We start from the raw sequence: 13,065 nt of genomic DNA on the forward strand, positions 1-13,065 counted from the left end.
TATTGATGGAACCACATATTGATGTTTTCTTGTTCTGATTGGTTGTTGCATGGTGGTTCTTGTGTGAGCATAGAAATGCTCATATGGGGGACTGATGGAACCAAATGTTGCTAAGAGACATGAACTAAGTGTGGCATTATTTTGTATCTGTAACTCATGTCTGTCTCACCGAGACCTGAACCATTGGCATTTGAACACCTTTACCCCAGATAGCATACCCCAGATAGCATCCTTCCTGCTATCACCCTTTGTCCTCTGTTCTCCCCCCTCCCCCAATAGGTGAACCCCTCCACCCTACTGTCTCCCCCCCTGTATTCTACCTGACTGAATAAATGCCAACATATTCATACAATCAGGTAAGCCATTCTCTGAGCATCACAGTTAGAGGGGGTCTCCATGCTGAAATCAACTCCAGAAAGCCTGACTGGGTCTTCCGGTACATTCTCAAGTTCGGCGTGCTCTTTTAGATTCAGTATACTATAGGTTGTTCAACATACAGATTACAAACGTCAGAGTGCCATTTAATAAAGTTTATTCCTGAAAAATATACAACATTTGTTTAAACTTGAAATCCTTGACAAAAGCCAAGTCTCTTTCAAAAAGTATTTTTTACCACTGCAGTTGTTCTTTTGGAAATGATGGTTGAAAAATGAGTACAATAACGTACAACTACATACAACAAGTAATGAATCATAAATACAACACAACTCGAATATGAAACAGTCATAATGTCATAGTCAACAGAAATCACAAAACAATCCAGGTAGGTTTGCATTTTAAACAGGGCAATGACATCAATCCGCTGGTAGCTGTGACTACTAATCATGCTATCACCACATCAAATACACACACAGTGGCAAGCTGACCCAAATGCCATGCCGTCCCTTCCCTTCCCTCCCCTCCCCTCCCCGCTGTCAGCACGGATAGCAGATTTCTGTGAAATGCCACTTTGCCAATTGAACAAACTGGCTTCAATGGGGCCATTGGAAATACACATGACTTGTGGTACGTGGTGTTCTTTGGTTAGAGTACAAATTTCAGCCGTGTAACTCGAGTGAGAAGAGCAGCGCTGTGCAGTCGCCACACCCTCTGATGTTAGCGTTAGCATCTAGCCCCTCAGTGCTCTGCTCCAGTGCTGTCCTCATATTAGCTCACTGCACAACAGCGCTGTCGGACAAGCACCTCAACGAGTCCCGGCTAACACTTGTCCGCTAGGTTATCGTAAAGGTCATAATTTTTGCTGAAAACTCCGTCAAAGTCTGATTCAAATGGCCTCTCATTGACAGTCTGAGAAAAGAGCTGGTCCCTACAATGCAAGCAGAAAAGAGAGTGACGGGTTAGTGACGGGTTAGACAGACAGACAGACAGACAGACAGACAGACAGACAGGCAGACAGATAGAAGAGAGAATGATGGAGGAGTTTCAATGGCAGGCTGGCTGTTAATAAACTGTTAATAAACAAACAAACATGCTGCCTCTAGCTCACAGTGTTGGTAAACATACACACACATTACACTGTGTGTGTATGTGCCCTGGAGAAGCATACACATACACACACATACACACACAAACACACACATTACACTCAGGCCCCTGGAGAAGCATACACATACACACACACACACACACACACACACACACATTTCACTCAGGCCCTGGAGAAGCATGCTGCCTCTAGCTCACGGTAATCATGTCATACTTGTCCTTCAGGCTGTTGTCATCCTCTTCCTCATCTTCCTCCTCTTCCTCCTGCTCCTCGTGAGGCTTCTCGGCATGGGAGTGGTGCATTTTGACAAACAGGAAGTAGATGAGGGCCCCAGCCACGCCCCCACCCATTGGCCCTGCCACAGGGATCCACCACCAGTAATTTGCAGTGCTGAGGGAGGAACACACCACACATCATACAACATGTTAACAGGGCACCAGACAGCACAGCACAGCACTGCACTGCACAATCCAGGAGCAGGAGCAGGAGCAGGAGCAGGAGCAGGAGCAGGAGCGGGAGCAGGAGCAGGAGCAGGAGCAGGAGCAGGAGCAGGAGCAGGGGTAGTAGAGACCAGCGGGCACACAGGAGGCACACAGGAGGCACACAGGAGGGAAATGGGCATAAAAGCAGGGCAAAAGAGGAGCAGATAAAGAGCAGGAGAGGAGGAGGAGAGGAGCAGGAGAGAAGGAGGAGCAGGGGAGGAACAGATGAGGAGCAGGAGAGGAGCAGGAGCAGGAGAGGATGAGGAGGAGCCGGAGAGGATGAGGAGGAGAGGAGCAGGAGAGGAGCAGATGAAGAGCAGGAGAGGAGCAGATGTGGAGCAGGAGAAGAGCACATGAGGAGCAGGAGAGGAGCAGTGGAGGAGCGGGGGGGGGGTGAAGGAGAAGAGCCCATGAGGAGCAGGAGAGGAGCAGATGAGGAGGAGGAGCAGATAAAGAGCAGGAGAGGATGAGGAGCAGGAGAGGAGGAGGAGCAGGAGAGGAGCAGGAGAGAAGGAGGAGAAAAGCAGATGAGGAGCAGGGGAGGAGCAGATGAGGAGCAGGAGAGGAGCAGGAGAGAAGCAGATGAGGAGCAGGAGAGGATGAGGAGCAGGAGAGGAGCAGATGAGGAGTAGGAGAGGAGCAGGAGAGAAGCAGGGGAGGAGGAGGAGCAGGAGAGGAGCAGATGAGGAGCAGGAGAGAAGCAGGAGAGGAGCAGGGGAGGAGCAGGAGAGCAGCAGGACAGGAGCAGGAGAGCAGCAGATGTTTAAGCCATCATGACAGCCTCACATGTTGCGATCAGATGATACTCTACTGTTTGACATCCACATCATGCAGCTCCATGTGTGATTCCCCTGGACGACGCGCTATGCTGCCAGCGCTATGCTAACATGGTGTCCGTGATATTACATAAGCACACAGGATCGATATGGGAGCCAGCAGCAGTGGTTCAGACACAGTCTCATGTTTACTGGCAGTGGAGGACACTCTGGACTGTGCCTGTGGGTAGCGCAGGGATGTTTGTTTGTTGTCTCCATGTTTGTCCTCGTTTTTTGAAACACTGCTACTATTGTAAGCTAATGTTTGATTAGTTTCGCATAATATCTGATTGGTTTGTTCGTTCCATATGCTTAGTTTGAATTGACTGTAAACTTCCCACACAATTCTTTACATTTTTTAAACAACATCAAAAGAATACTCTTATTTCCATCATTTTTAGAACATAATGTTTTTTTTATTTTTTTGGTTTTGAATAATGGATGTAACTAATATTACAGGACTGGACATCCTCACATTCAGTGTTGTAATCCTCACATTCAGTGTTCTAATGGCAATGTTCCAAATGGGTCCACCGTAGCAATCGTTTTTGACGGCAGCATCGATGTTAACCATTACCCATACATCTGTGCGGCATATCCCTCAGGCAACTGTAAAGTGTAAACAAAGATAGCAGACCAAACTACGCTGACGGCCGTGTTTTCTATAATTACCCTTTTTCAGCGTTTTCCCCGCTAACATATTTCAAAAGATACAGAGAAATAGACACTGTACGTACTATCCGATAACACCGTTATTGTAACCAGCAATAATGGTAGATGTGATTTGCGAGACGTCTGTCAGCCAACTGTCTAACATTAGCACGTAAGCCTAAGTTAGATAGTCTAAAGCCCAATTTATAGTCGTCTGTTTACGGAGACACAGAGACATGGAGAGCCCTCTCCGTCGTGGCAAACCCTCTCCGAGCACCTATCTGTGCACCTCCCAAATGACTCGCAAATCCTCTCAGACGTATTTTTCAGTTACAATAACAGAGTTTTCACATTGCACAGTGTCTACTTCTCTGTAACTTTTTAAAAATCAAAAAAAAAAAAAAATCAAAAGCAACTGCGTGACCACAGAGTAACGGTCGTAGAGGTGTATTTCGGCCTTAACGTTCTTACAGCCTGTGCTGATCTTCCATGCTTTTTGCACTGTTTTAATGTGTTCTACACATAAACACTTTTCATAAGCACTTTTCTACTAATTCCATTGCCAGTGTTCAACTGTTTGGTTCTATTGCCCTGGGTTGCAAGTGTTCTACTGTTTGGTTCTATTGTCCTGTGATTCCAGTGTTCTACTGTTTACTTCTATTGTCCTGTGTTGCCAGTGTTGAACTATGTTACGTTCTACCGTTCTTACCTGAACACCTCCATGCCCCAGCCGGCGACGAAGGTGAAGACCCGCGGGCCCAGGTCTCGGGCAGGGTTGATGGGGTAGCCGCAGTTCATCCCCATGGACACGCTGATGGCCAGAAGAGCCAAGCCCACCGACAGAGGCTCCACCCCATGAGGCGCGCCAATGTTCTTCCCGTCCGTGATCGCCAGGATACACAACACCAGCATGCCTGTCCCAACCACCTAGACACACACACACACACACACACACACACACACACACACACACACACATTTAAATTATTTATTTGAATCCACCAATCATATTCTTTACAGAAAGGATTCAAACATTTCTCAGAGGTTAAATACAGCTAGTGACTCATGGGTACAAGAAACATCTCCTACGCCAAACAGCAAGACTACCTATAACAGCTGATACAGAGCAGAACTTGACTAGTTGTTTGGATTGCCTCTTACTAAGTCCTGCCAGTCGTAGCCCACTGACCGAAAGCTTATGGACATGCCCCAGACTTCCAAATATCAAAACCACCAGCTTGCATGTATAGCCTAGGTCTCTTATCTTAGCAACAATGGGCTGGTATTTGGTCAGTTTGTCAAGGAAGGCTATGTCCATGTAGAGGTCATAGACACAGGCTACCTCCAGGATTATTACCTCCCCTTTAACCTTGTCCAAGACACACACACACACACACACACACACACACACACAGCAATCACAAACACTCACGTCAAGCACAAGAACAGTATATCCATGCCGACTTCACACACAGCTGTCACACACAGGGCAGATGGCAAGTCTCATTGCCCTGCATGTATGTCCCGTGCATACACAGTAATGACAATAAAAGCTGACTGGATTTACCTTGCCATGTTTGCCATCATGAATGCCACTTTACACATTCAACACTTTAGCAATCATAGATAGATAGATGGATACTTTATTAATCCAGAGGGAAATTTAGGTCATCCAGTAGCTTATACACTTAACCCAAAAAAACACAAATGTCATCTAACCAGTAACGATGGAACTCTGACTGATGTGTTCCTTCTAACCCAGATGTTCTAATACTAACGATGGAACTCTGTTCTACTGCTAACGATGGAACTCTGACGGACGTGTTTATTCTAACCCTGATGTTCTACTACTAACGATGGAACTCTGACTGACGTGTTTATTCTAACCCAGATGTTCTACTACTAATGATGGAACTCTGACTGACGTGTTCATTCTAACCCTGAGGTCTTGTACTGCTAATGGCCTACAGCCGCTCTGGGAAATGGGCCAATCAATGTGCATTAGGCCCTTTTAACCAAGAACAGCCAGTCTGGGAGGCTCTGAATCTCTGAAATGGACCCATTCAGATGCTCTGGTCCAGTAACCGTTTACCAACACTGCCCCTATCCTGCTTTCAGCCGGGGGGGGGGGGCTCCCCACATTAGTTTTGTTGTTGTGGGTTGGTTTTATATAACTCTACATGTCTGGCACATAGAGGAGTAAATAGAGAAACAGACAGAGGAGGAGAAAGAGGAGAAGATCAAGGAGGAGATAGAAGAACAGATTGAGGAGGAGATTGAGAAGTAGACAGAGGAGGAGAAAGAGGAGGAGATCAAGGAGGAGATAGAAGAACAGATTGACGAGGAGATTAAGAAGGAGATCGAGGAAGTGATTTGTGGTTTGATGTCTTTTGCTGTCACCTGATCGATGATTCCGTTGATGATGGAAAGGTGTCTTCCTGGGTAGGAGGCGAAGATGTGTGCAGTGGCGTTGATTCCTGTCACTGACAGGATCCCACTGGTGAAATCCATGAAGGCATCTATGTACCACAGACAGTAAGGACAGAACAGTCACTACCTCCTGGAGCAGTACTCGGGCAGTACTTAGGGGAACTAAGGTCCTGCTGCAGACAGACAGACACAGATCAGGTCACTGCACTCAATCAACCCACATACACAGCAGCTGGCTCAAGTGTTGAGAGGGTGTTTATTCTCCTACTTAGGGGAACTACTGGGGAACTACTGGGGCGGTACTGGAGCAATACTTAGGAGAACTACTGGGGAACTACTGGGGCGGTACTGGAGCAATACTTAGGGGAACTACTGGGGAACTACTGGGGCGGTACTGGAGCAATACTTAGGGGAACTACTGGGGAACTACTGGGGCGGTACTGGAGCAATACTTAGGGGAACTACTGGGGAACTACTGGGGCAGTACTGGAGCAATACTTAGGGGAACTACTGGGGCGGTACTGGAGCAGTACTTAGGGGAACTACTGGGCCAGTACTTAGGGGAACTACTGGGGCAGTACTGGAGCAATACTTAGGGGAACTACTGGGGAACTACTGGGGGGGTACTGGAGCAATACTTAGGGGAACTACTGGCGCGGTACTGGAGCAGTACTTAGGGGAACTACTGGGGCAGTACTTAGGGGAACTACTGGGGAACAACTGGGGCGGTACTTAGGGGAACTACTGGGGAACTACTGGGGCAGAACTGGGGAATTACTGGAGCAGAACTGGGGAATTACTGGGGAACTACTGGGGCAGTACTTAGGGGAACTACTGGGGAACTACTGGGGCAGTACTGGAGCAGTCCTTAGGGGAACTACTGGGGCAGAACTGGGGAATTACCGGGGAATTACTGGGGAACTACTGGGGAACTACTGGGGCAGTACTTAGGGAAACTACTGGGTCACTACTGGGGCATTATCAGACAGGCAGCACTGCGAAGCCTGGTGTAATAAACACCCTCTCAACACTTGAGCCAGCTGCTGTGTATGTGGGTTGATTGAGTGCAGTGACCTGGTCTGTGTCTGTCTGCAGCAGTGACCTGGTCTGTGTCTGTCTGCAGCAGTGACCCCTACAGACACGCCCTACAGGTGCAGTTAGTGCAGTGGGATGGGAACACTCAATACCCCCTCCGTTTGGGTAGAGCCACTCTGCTTCTGCACTCAGTGGGAATGGACACACACAGGAGACAATGCTGGGGTGGGGACAGGTCTGTGTGTGTGCATGTGCGTGTGCGTGTGCGTGTGTGTGTGCGTGTGCGTGTGCGTGTGCGTGTGTGTGTGTGAGTATGTGTGAGTGTGAATGTGAGTGTGTGTGTGTGTGTGTGTGTGAACCCAGGAAACTGGAGTATGAACAGGTCACAGGTCATATTGATACAGATGCTGCCATATAAGTGCCACACAAGCATGATGTCACTTCCACCCACCGTAGTAGAGACCGAAGACGGCTGCAGCTCCAGCGAAGGCCCCCAGGAACTGGGCCAGAACATACACAGGGAACTTATAGAACTTCAGCTTCCCCAGGAGAACCATCGCCAGGGACACCGCTGGGTTTAAGTGCCCACCTAACAGGAACCAAGAGAGGAGAGGAGGAGGACAGGAGATGAGAGGAGTGGAAGGGAGTGGAGAGGGGAAGCGTGGAGGAGAGGAGAGGAGAGGAGAGGAAAGGAGACGAGACAAGAGGAGAGGAGGGGAGAGGAGGGGAGACGAGGGGAGAGAGCAAAGAAACAGCTGGCTGAGGATCATCACCAGGATAACAATAAATACATTTGAATTGAATTGAAAAACAATCACCAGGGTAATAATCACCATGGTAACGTCCCTCTGCCACTAGTGTCACATACTTATGACAAGTGGTGTGAACAATGGGTGGTTTTGAGTTTATGTTTTGATAGTCAGTGTGTGTGTGTGTGTGTGTGTGTGTGTGTGTGTGTGTGTGTGTGTGTATGTGATAGAGATCAATGTAGCTCACAGGACTGTGTTCAGTGCCCAGGGCAATATCTGACCTCTGCCAGGCTACTAGAGATGAGCCCTGATTAATCAATCAGCCACACACACACACACACACACACACACACACATGCACACAAACACATAAACACACATATAAACACACATGCACACAAACACACATAAACACACATGTAATAACACATGCACACAAACACATAAACACACATATAAACACACACATACAGAAGGGTCTGGAGACTGTCAACAAGCACATGGGCCTGTACAAGCACAACAACCATTCACTGTGAATTAAATGAAGACGTTTCTTTTTTAGTTACTGATGACTAAATGACAATAAGTATGAAATGGCATCAGTGAAAACACATGCTGCCAATCTGATCAATCATCCATCTATCTGCTGAAGAGGCTGTGCTCTCATGAGATTCAACTTTCAATTCGATGAGTCCGAAAAACACCACTGATCTTTCTCACTGATCGATCGGGGCTCGGAATCTCTCTATCAATAGTAACTTTCCATTTGGACAAACATGTGAGTGTGCATGCCATGCCACCCAGTGCACCCCATCTCTCTCCTCCCCTAGAACACACTAGCACACTTTATTAACTAGCACCTACTATTAACTAGCATACATTACTACCTAGCAGACACTAGAACACACTATTAATTAGCACACACTAGAACACACTATTAATCAGAACACACTAGAACACATTAGAACACTCTAGAACATACTCAATTATTTTCTCTTTCCACTGACACTGGTAGTGGGTTTGTTAAACACCATGTTACTCAAGTCCTGACTCATAAAGTGTGAAGTGTGTGTTGATGTGTGTGTAGGTGTGTGTGTTGAGGTGTGTGTTGATGTGTGTGTAGGTGTGTATGTTGAGGTGTGTGTTGAGGTGTGTGTAGGTGTGTGTTTAGTACCTGATACTCCTCCAGACACGTATACACCCATCATGAGTCCAGTGGCAAAGCCGATGTGGATGGTGAGATTCTCCCCCAATGTGTTCCTACTTAGAACCGTCTGAGCCACCGCTCCACAGCCAAACAGCTGCAGAGAGGAGGAGAGGAGGAGAGGAGAGGAGAGGAGAGGAGAGGAAGAGTGGAGGAGAGGAGAGGAGAGGAGAGGATAGGAGAGGAGAGGAGAGGAGAGGAAGAGTGGAGGAGAGGAGAGGAGAGGAGAGGAAAGTAGAGCAGGAGAGCAGAGGAGAGGAGAGGAAGAGTGTAGAAAAGAGCAAAGGAAAGTAAAGGAGGAGAGCAGAGGAGATAGGAGAGGAAAAGAGGAGAGGAAGAACGTAGAAAAGAGGAGAGGAAAATAGAGGAGGAGAGCAGAGGAGATAGGAGAGGAAGAGCGGAGAAAAGAGGAGAGGAAAGTAGAGGAGGAGAGCAGAGGACATAGGAGAGGAAGAGCGGAGAAAAGAGAAGATAGGAGAGGAAGAGAGGACAGGACAGAAGAGGAGAGGAGGGTACCGTTAAGGCTGCAGACTAGGGACTCCATCCCAGCCTCATGATTATATAAACATGAACAACATCACCTCTGATATCAAGAGTATGTACTATATGCTGGAACATCACCTCTGATATCAAGAGGAAGTACTATATGCTGGAACATCACCTCTGATATCAAAAGGAAGTACTATATGCTGGAACATCACCTCTGATATCAAGAGGAAGTACTATATGCTGGAACATCACCTCTGATATCAAGAGGAAGTACTATATGCTGGAACATCACCTCTGATATTAAAAGCATGTACTATGTGAAGGAGAACACTACTGATATCAGGAGTATGTACTATGCTGCTGGAGAACACTACTACCCTAGGTAACACATTCAGCCTTCATCCACAGGAACAGCAGCCTGATGGCAGTCCACACACAAATCAACTACAGCTTCTTTTCATCATTTTAAGCATCTAAAACTGTGGCACAACTTTTTTTTATAATGAAGTGCATGTACTAAAGCTTTATAACACAAAGTAATACAGCTTAATGAAGATTCGGCATGCAGCCTCCACTAGTGCAGACAGAGACAGATGCAGCACTTAAAGCTCTTACCACGAGCACAAACGTGCCCAAGAACTCGGCCAGGAACTCCTTGAAGATGCCATGCTTGCACTGGCGGGTCATGGTGCAGGCGGTTCAGGCGGTGAAGGCAGTACAGCCAGTGAAGGCGGTGCAGGCGGTGAAAGCGACTCCTTAGGCGTCCGATTGGCAAACTCCTGTTGCTCTGATGGAATCCACACCAAACTGCTTTCACTCCGTGTGTGTTCCCGCAGCATTAAAGCTCTCCCTCACACACACATACTGTTCCCTCCTCCCCCCCTACACACACACACACACACACTCATGCTGCTGCCCCCCATCCCCCCATCCCCACACACGTACACACACACACACTCACTCACACACACACACACACACACACACACACACACACACACACACACACACACACACACACACACACCCATCGATCCCTGAACTCTAACTGATTTCCAGCTGTGTATGGATGGCTGCTCCCGTGTCGAGAGAGAGAGAGATACGAACACATGACACTGACACACACAAAGGCATCTCTGGTGTAGCTTGTTTATTTGGTTTTAGAGCAAGAAATGTTGAGTTAACTTAGTACAACTTTAGTACACCACAACACCAGAAACCATTTAAAGACCCAGGTTCTGATTAGATTAAAGAGTAGAATAATGATCCTGAAACCCATCTCAGCCTGAGCCCATCTCATGGTCTGCCCTCCTCAGTAGGGCTGTGTGAGTCTCTCCCTGCCTGATGATGTTGTTCTGTGGTCTGGCCACTAGATGTCACTAAAATCACAGTAAAGGGGAATGAGTGAGCTGTTTGGTGCTCCGGTTAGTTGTTGTTACACCAGGTTGCAGCAGTGCGGTTAGTGAGTGCGGTGATGTATGTCCATATGCAGGACAGCATATAGCCGTGGGGTCACACGTGAAACAAGAACCCCGGAACCAGGCGACGTCCTCTCCTTTAACCCGAGAGATCCGATTCCCCGAAGTGTGATGTTCTGAAGGTTCCAGATCAGTGCAGACCGGACCATCCTCCTTTCAGTCAGAACCACCATCCTCCTCCTCCTCCTCTTCATCACCCAGAGTCTTCAAAAGGGGCACTGCCCTCTTCCTCCTGGGGATGTGTGTGTGTTAGGAAGGAGGGGTGTGTGTGTGTTGGGGAGAAGGGGTGTGTGTGTGTGTTAGGGCGGAGAGGGGGCAGAGCAATACAAAACACAAAGGAAAAAGCTGTTACAAGCCTGTGGAGCTGACATCATTTGTGTGTGTGTGTGTGTGTGTCTGAGAGAGTAAGTGAGTGTATGTCTGTGTGTGTGTGTGTGTGTGTGTGTGTGTGTGTGTGTGTGAGAGAGCGTGCCTGTGTGAGAGAGTGTGTGTCTGAGAGAGTGTGTTGTGTGTGTGGGTGTGAGAGAGAGAGAGAGAGAAAGAGAGAGAGTGTGTGTGTGAGGAAAAGAGTGTGTCTGAGAAAGTAAAAGTGTGTGTCATGTTTGTATGTATGAGGGTGTGTGTGTGTTACCTCATGTCGGCTCGAAGCTCAGTCATGTGTGTGTGTAGCTGCTGGTTGGCCTCCTGCTGCTCGTCCAGCTCTCTCTGGATCTTCCTCTTGCTGTTCTCCACCCTCTCGATCTCCTCCTCAGCCTCATCCAACTGCCTCTTCAGAGTCTTCAGACGAAGAGTCAGCTACAGGGACACACACACACACACACACACACACACACAAGTGGGTCTAAGTGGGTCGTTTGGGTTAATGCGGTCCGTCTAATTGGTCTAGTTTCTGTAGGTCTCACCCCCGGTCTCTTTGGGTCTAGCTGGTCTAGTTTCTGTAGGTCTCACCTGGTTTCTTTGGGTCTAACTGGTCTAGTTTCAGTGGGTCTCATCTGGTCTCTTTGGGTCTAACTGGTCTAGGTTCTGTAGGTCTCACCTGGTCTCTTTGGGTCTAACTGGTCTAGGTTCTGTAGGTCTCTTTGGGTCTAACTTAGATCAGTTTGAGTGGGTCTCACATGGTCTTTCTCAATTGAGATTCGTTTCTGTAGGTCTCATCTCGTCTCTTTGGGTCTAACTGGTCTAGTTTCTGTAGGTCTCACCTGGTCTCTTTGGAACTAACTGGTCTAGGTTCAGTGGGTCTCACCTGGACTCTTTGGGTCTAGCTGGTCTAGTTTCTGTAGGTCTCACCTGGTCTCTTTGGGTCTAGCTGGTCTAGTTTCTGTAGGTCTCACCTGGTCTCTTTGGTCCTTGAGGGAGAGCTGCTCCTCCCCCACCTGCATCATGATCTCCTTCAGCTTCCTCTCCAGCTTCCGATTGGCCTGCTGCAGAGACACACTCTCCCTGAGACACACAGAACAACAGCAATCAGTCCCAAGACAGAGACGCACTCTCCCTGAGACACACAGAACAACAGCAATCAGTCCCAAGACAGAGACGCACTCTCCCTGAGACACAGAACAGCAATCAGTCCCAAAGCAGAGACACACTCTCCCTGAGACACAGAACAGCAATCAGTCCCAAAGCAGAGACACACTCTCCCTGACACACAGAAAAGCAATCAGTCCCAAAGCAGAGACACACTCTCCCTGAGACACAGAACAGCAATCAGTCCCAAAGCAGAGACACACTCTCCCTGAGACACAGAACAGCAGCAGATTCACTCTCACTAACACACTCAGTCCCAAAGCAGATACACTCCAGGGTTCCCACTCGAAGTCAAATATAAAATTCCATGATTTTCCAGACCCAAAAAACTGAATTTCCATGACCACTTCCGTAAAAAGAAATGTTAAAAAGTTTTTAAAAGTGTGAAAACTGAAGCTTATATTTCACCCCTAGAGCTGTTCTTTGTCTATACGAAGCTTTACACAACCAGATATGTAAAACTTAACTGTAAATGTCAAAAACAACCACCCTTCTTGGATGAAATTTGAGATTTGCCAAACAAAACCAATGCCAATATTTGTGACTGACACCACCAACGTCACCACTGAAGCACTGTCGAAGCGTTCATGAACACACCAGACCGTATAGCTGGCTAAAAAAGACAACAGTCCATGATTGGTGGTTTGCTAACATCAACTTTTAAATTGATGTTCATCAGACCACTAACATTAATAATAAATAATAATAATAATTCATTTTAT

At 47.5% G+C, this 13,065-nt stretch overlaps 2 protein-coding genes across 2 annotated transcripts in view; both read right to left on the bottom strand.

Annotated features, from left to right (window-relative positions):
• Nucleotides 1-1,197: 1,197 nt before the first annotated feature.
• aqp9a (aquaporin 9a) lies at nt 1,198-10,186 on the bottom strand (the record flags this gene model as incomplete). The annotated part of the gene is made up of 7 exons (XM_080847280.1): nt 9,957-10,186; nt 8,823-8,949; nt 7,351-7,488; nt 5,835-5,953; nt 4,144-4,361; nt 1,700-1,876; nt 1,198-1,306 (listed from the first exon to the last, which is right to left on the bottom strand). Exons 1-7 carry the CDS (start codon nt 10,026-10,028, stop codon nt 1,198-1,200), a joined length of 960 nt encoding a protein of 319 aa, XP_080703406.1. The 5' UTR covers nt 10,029-10,186.
• Nucleotides 10,187-10,635: 449 nt separating this feature from the next.
• Nucleotides 10,636-13,065, bottom strand: part of LOC308372413 (uncharacterized protein) — a gene marked incomplete at its 5' end in the record, with an annotated part of 19,447 nt that continues 17,017 nt past the window's right edge. Inside the window, 3 exons of the mRNA XM_080847566.1 lie at nt 10,636-11,051; nt 11,451-11,614; nt 12,151-12,259. Of these exons, the coding sequence (XP_080703692.1) occupies nt 10,976-11,051; nt 11,451-11,614; nt 12,151-12,259 (349 nt within the window). The 3' untranslated portion in view covers nt 10,636-10,975. The remainder of the gene's footprint in view (nt 11,052-11,450; nt 11,615-12,150; nt 12,260-13,065) is intronic.

The sequence above is a fragment of the Sprattus sprattus genome (genome assembly GCF_963457725.1).
Source record: "Sprattus sprattus genome assembly, chromosome: 11".
Lineage (NCBI taxonomy): Eukaryota > Metazoa > Chordata > Actinopteri > Clupeiformes > Clupeidae > Sprattus > Sprattus sprattus.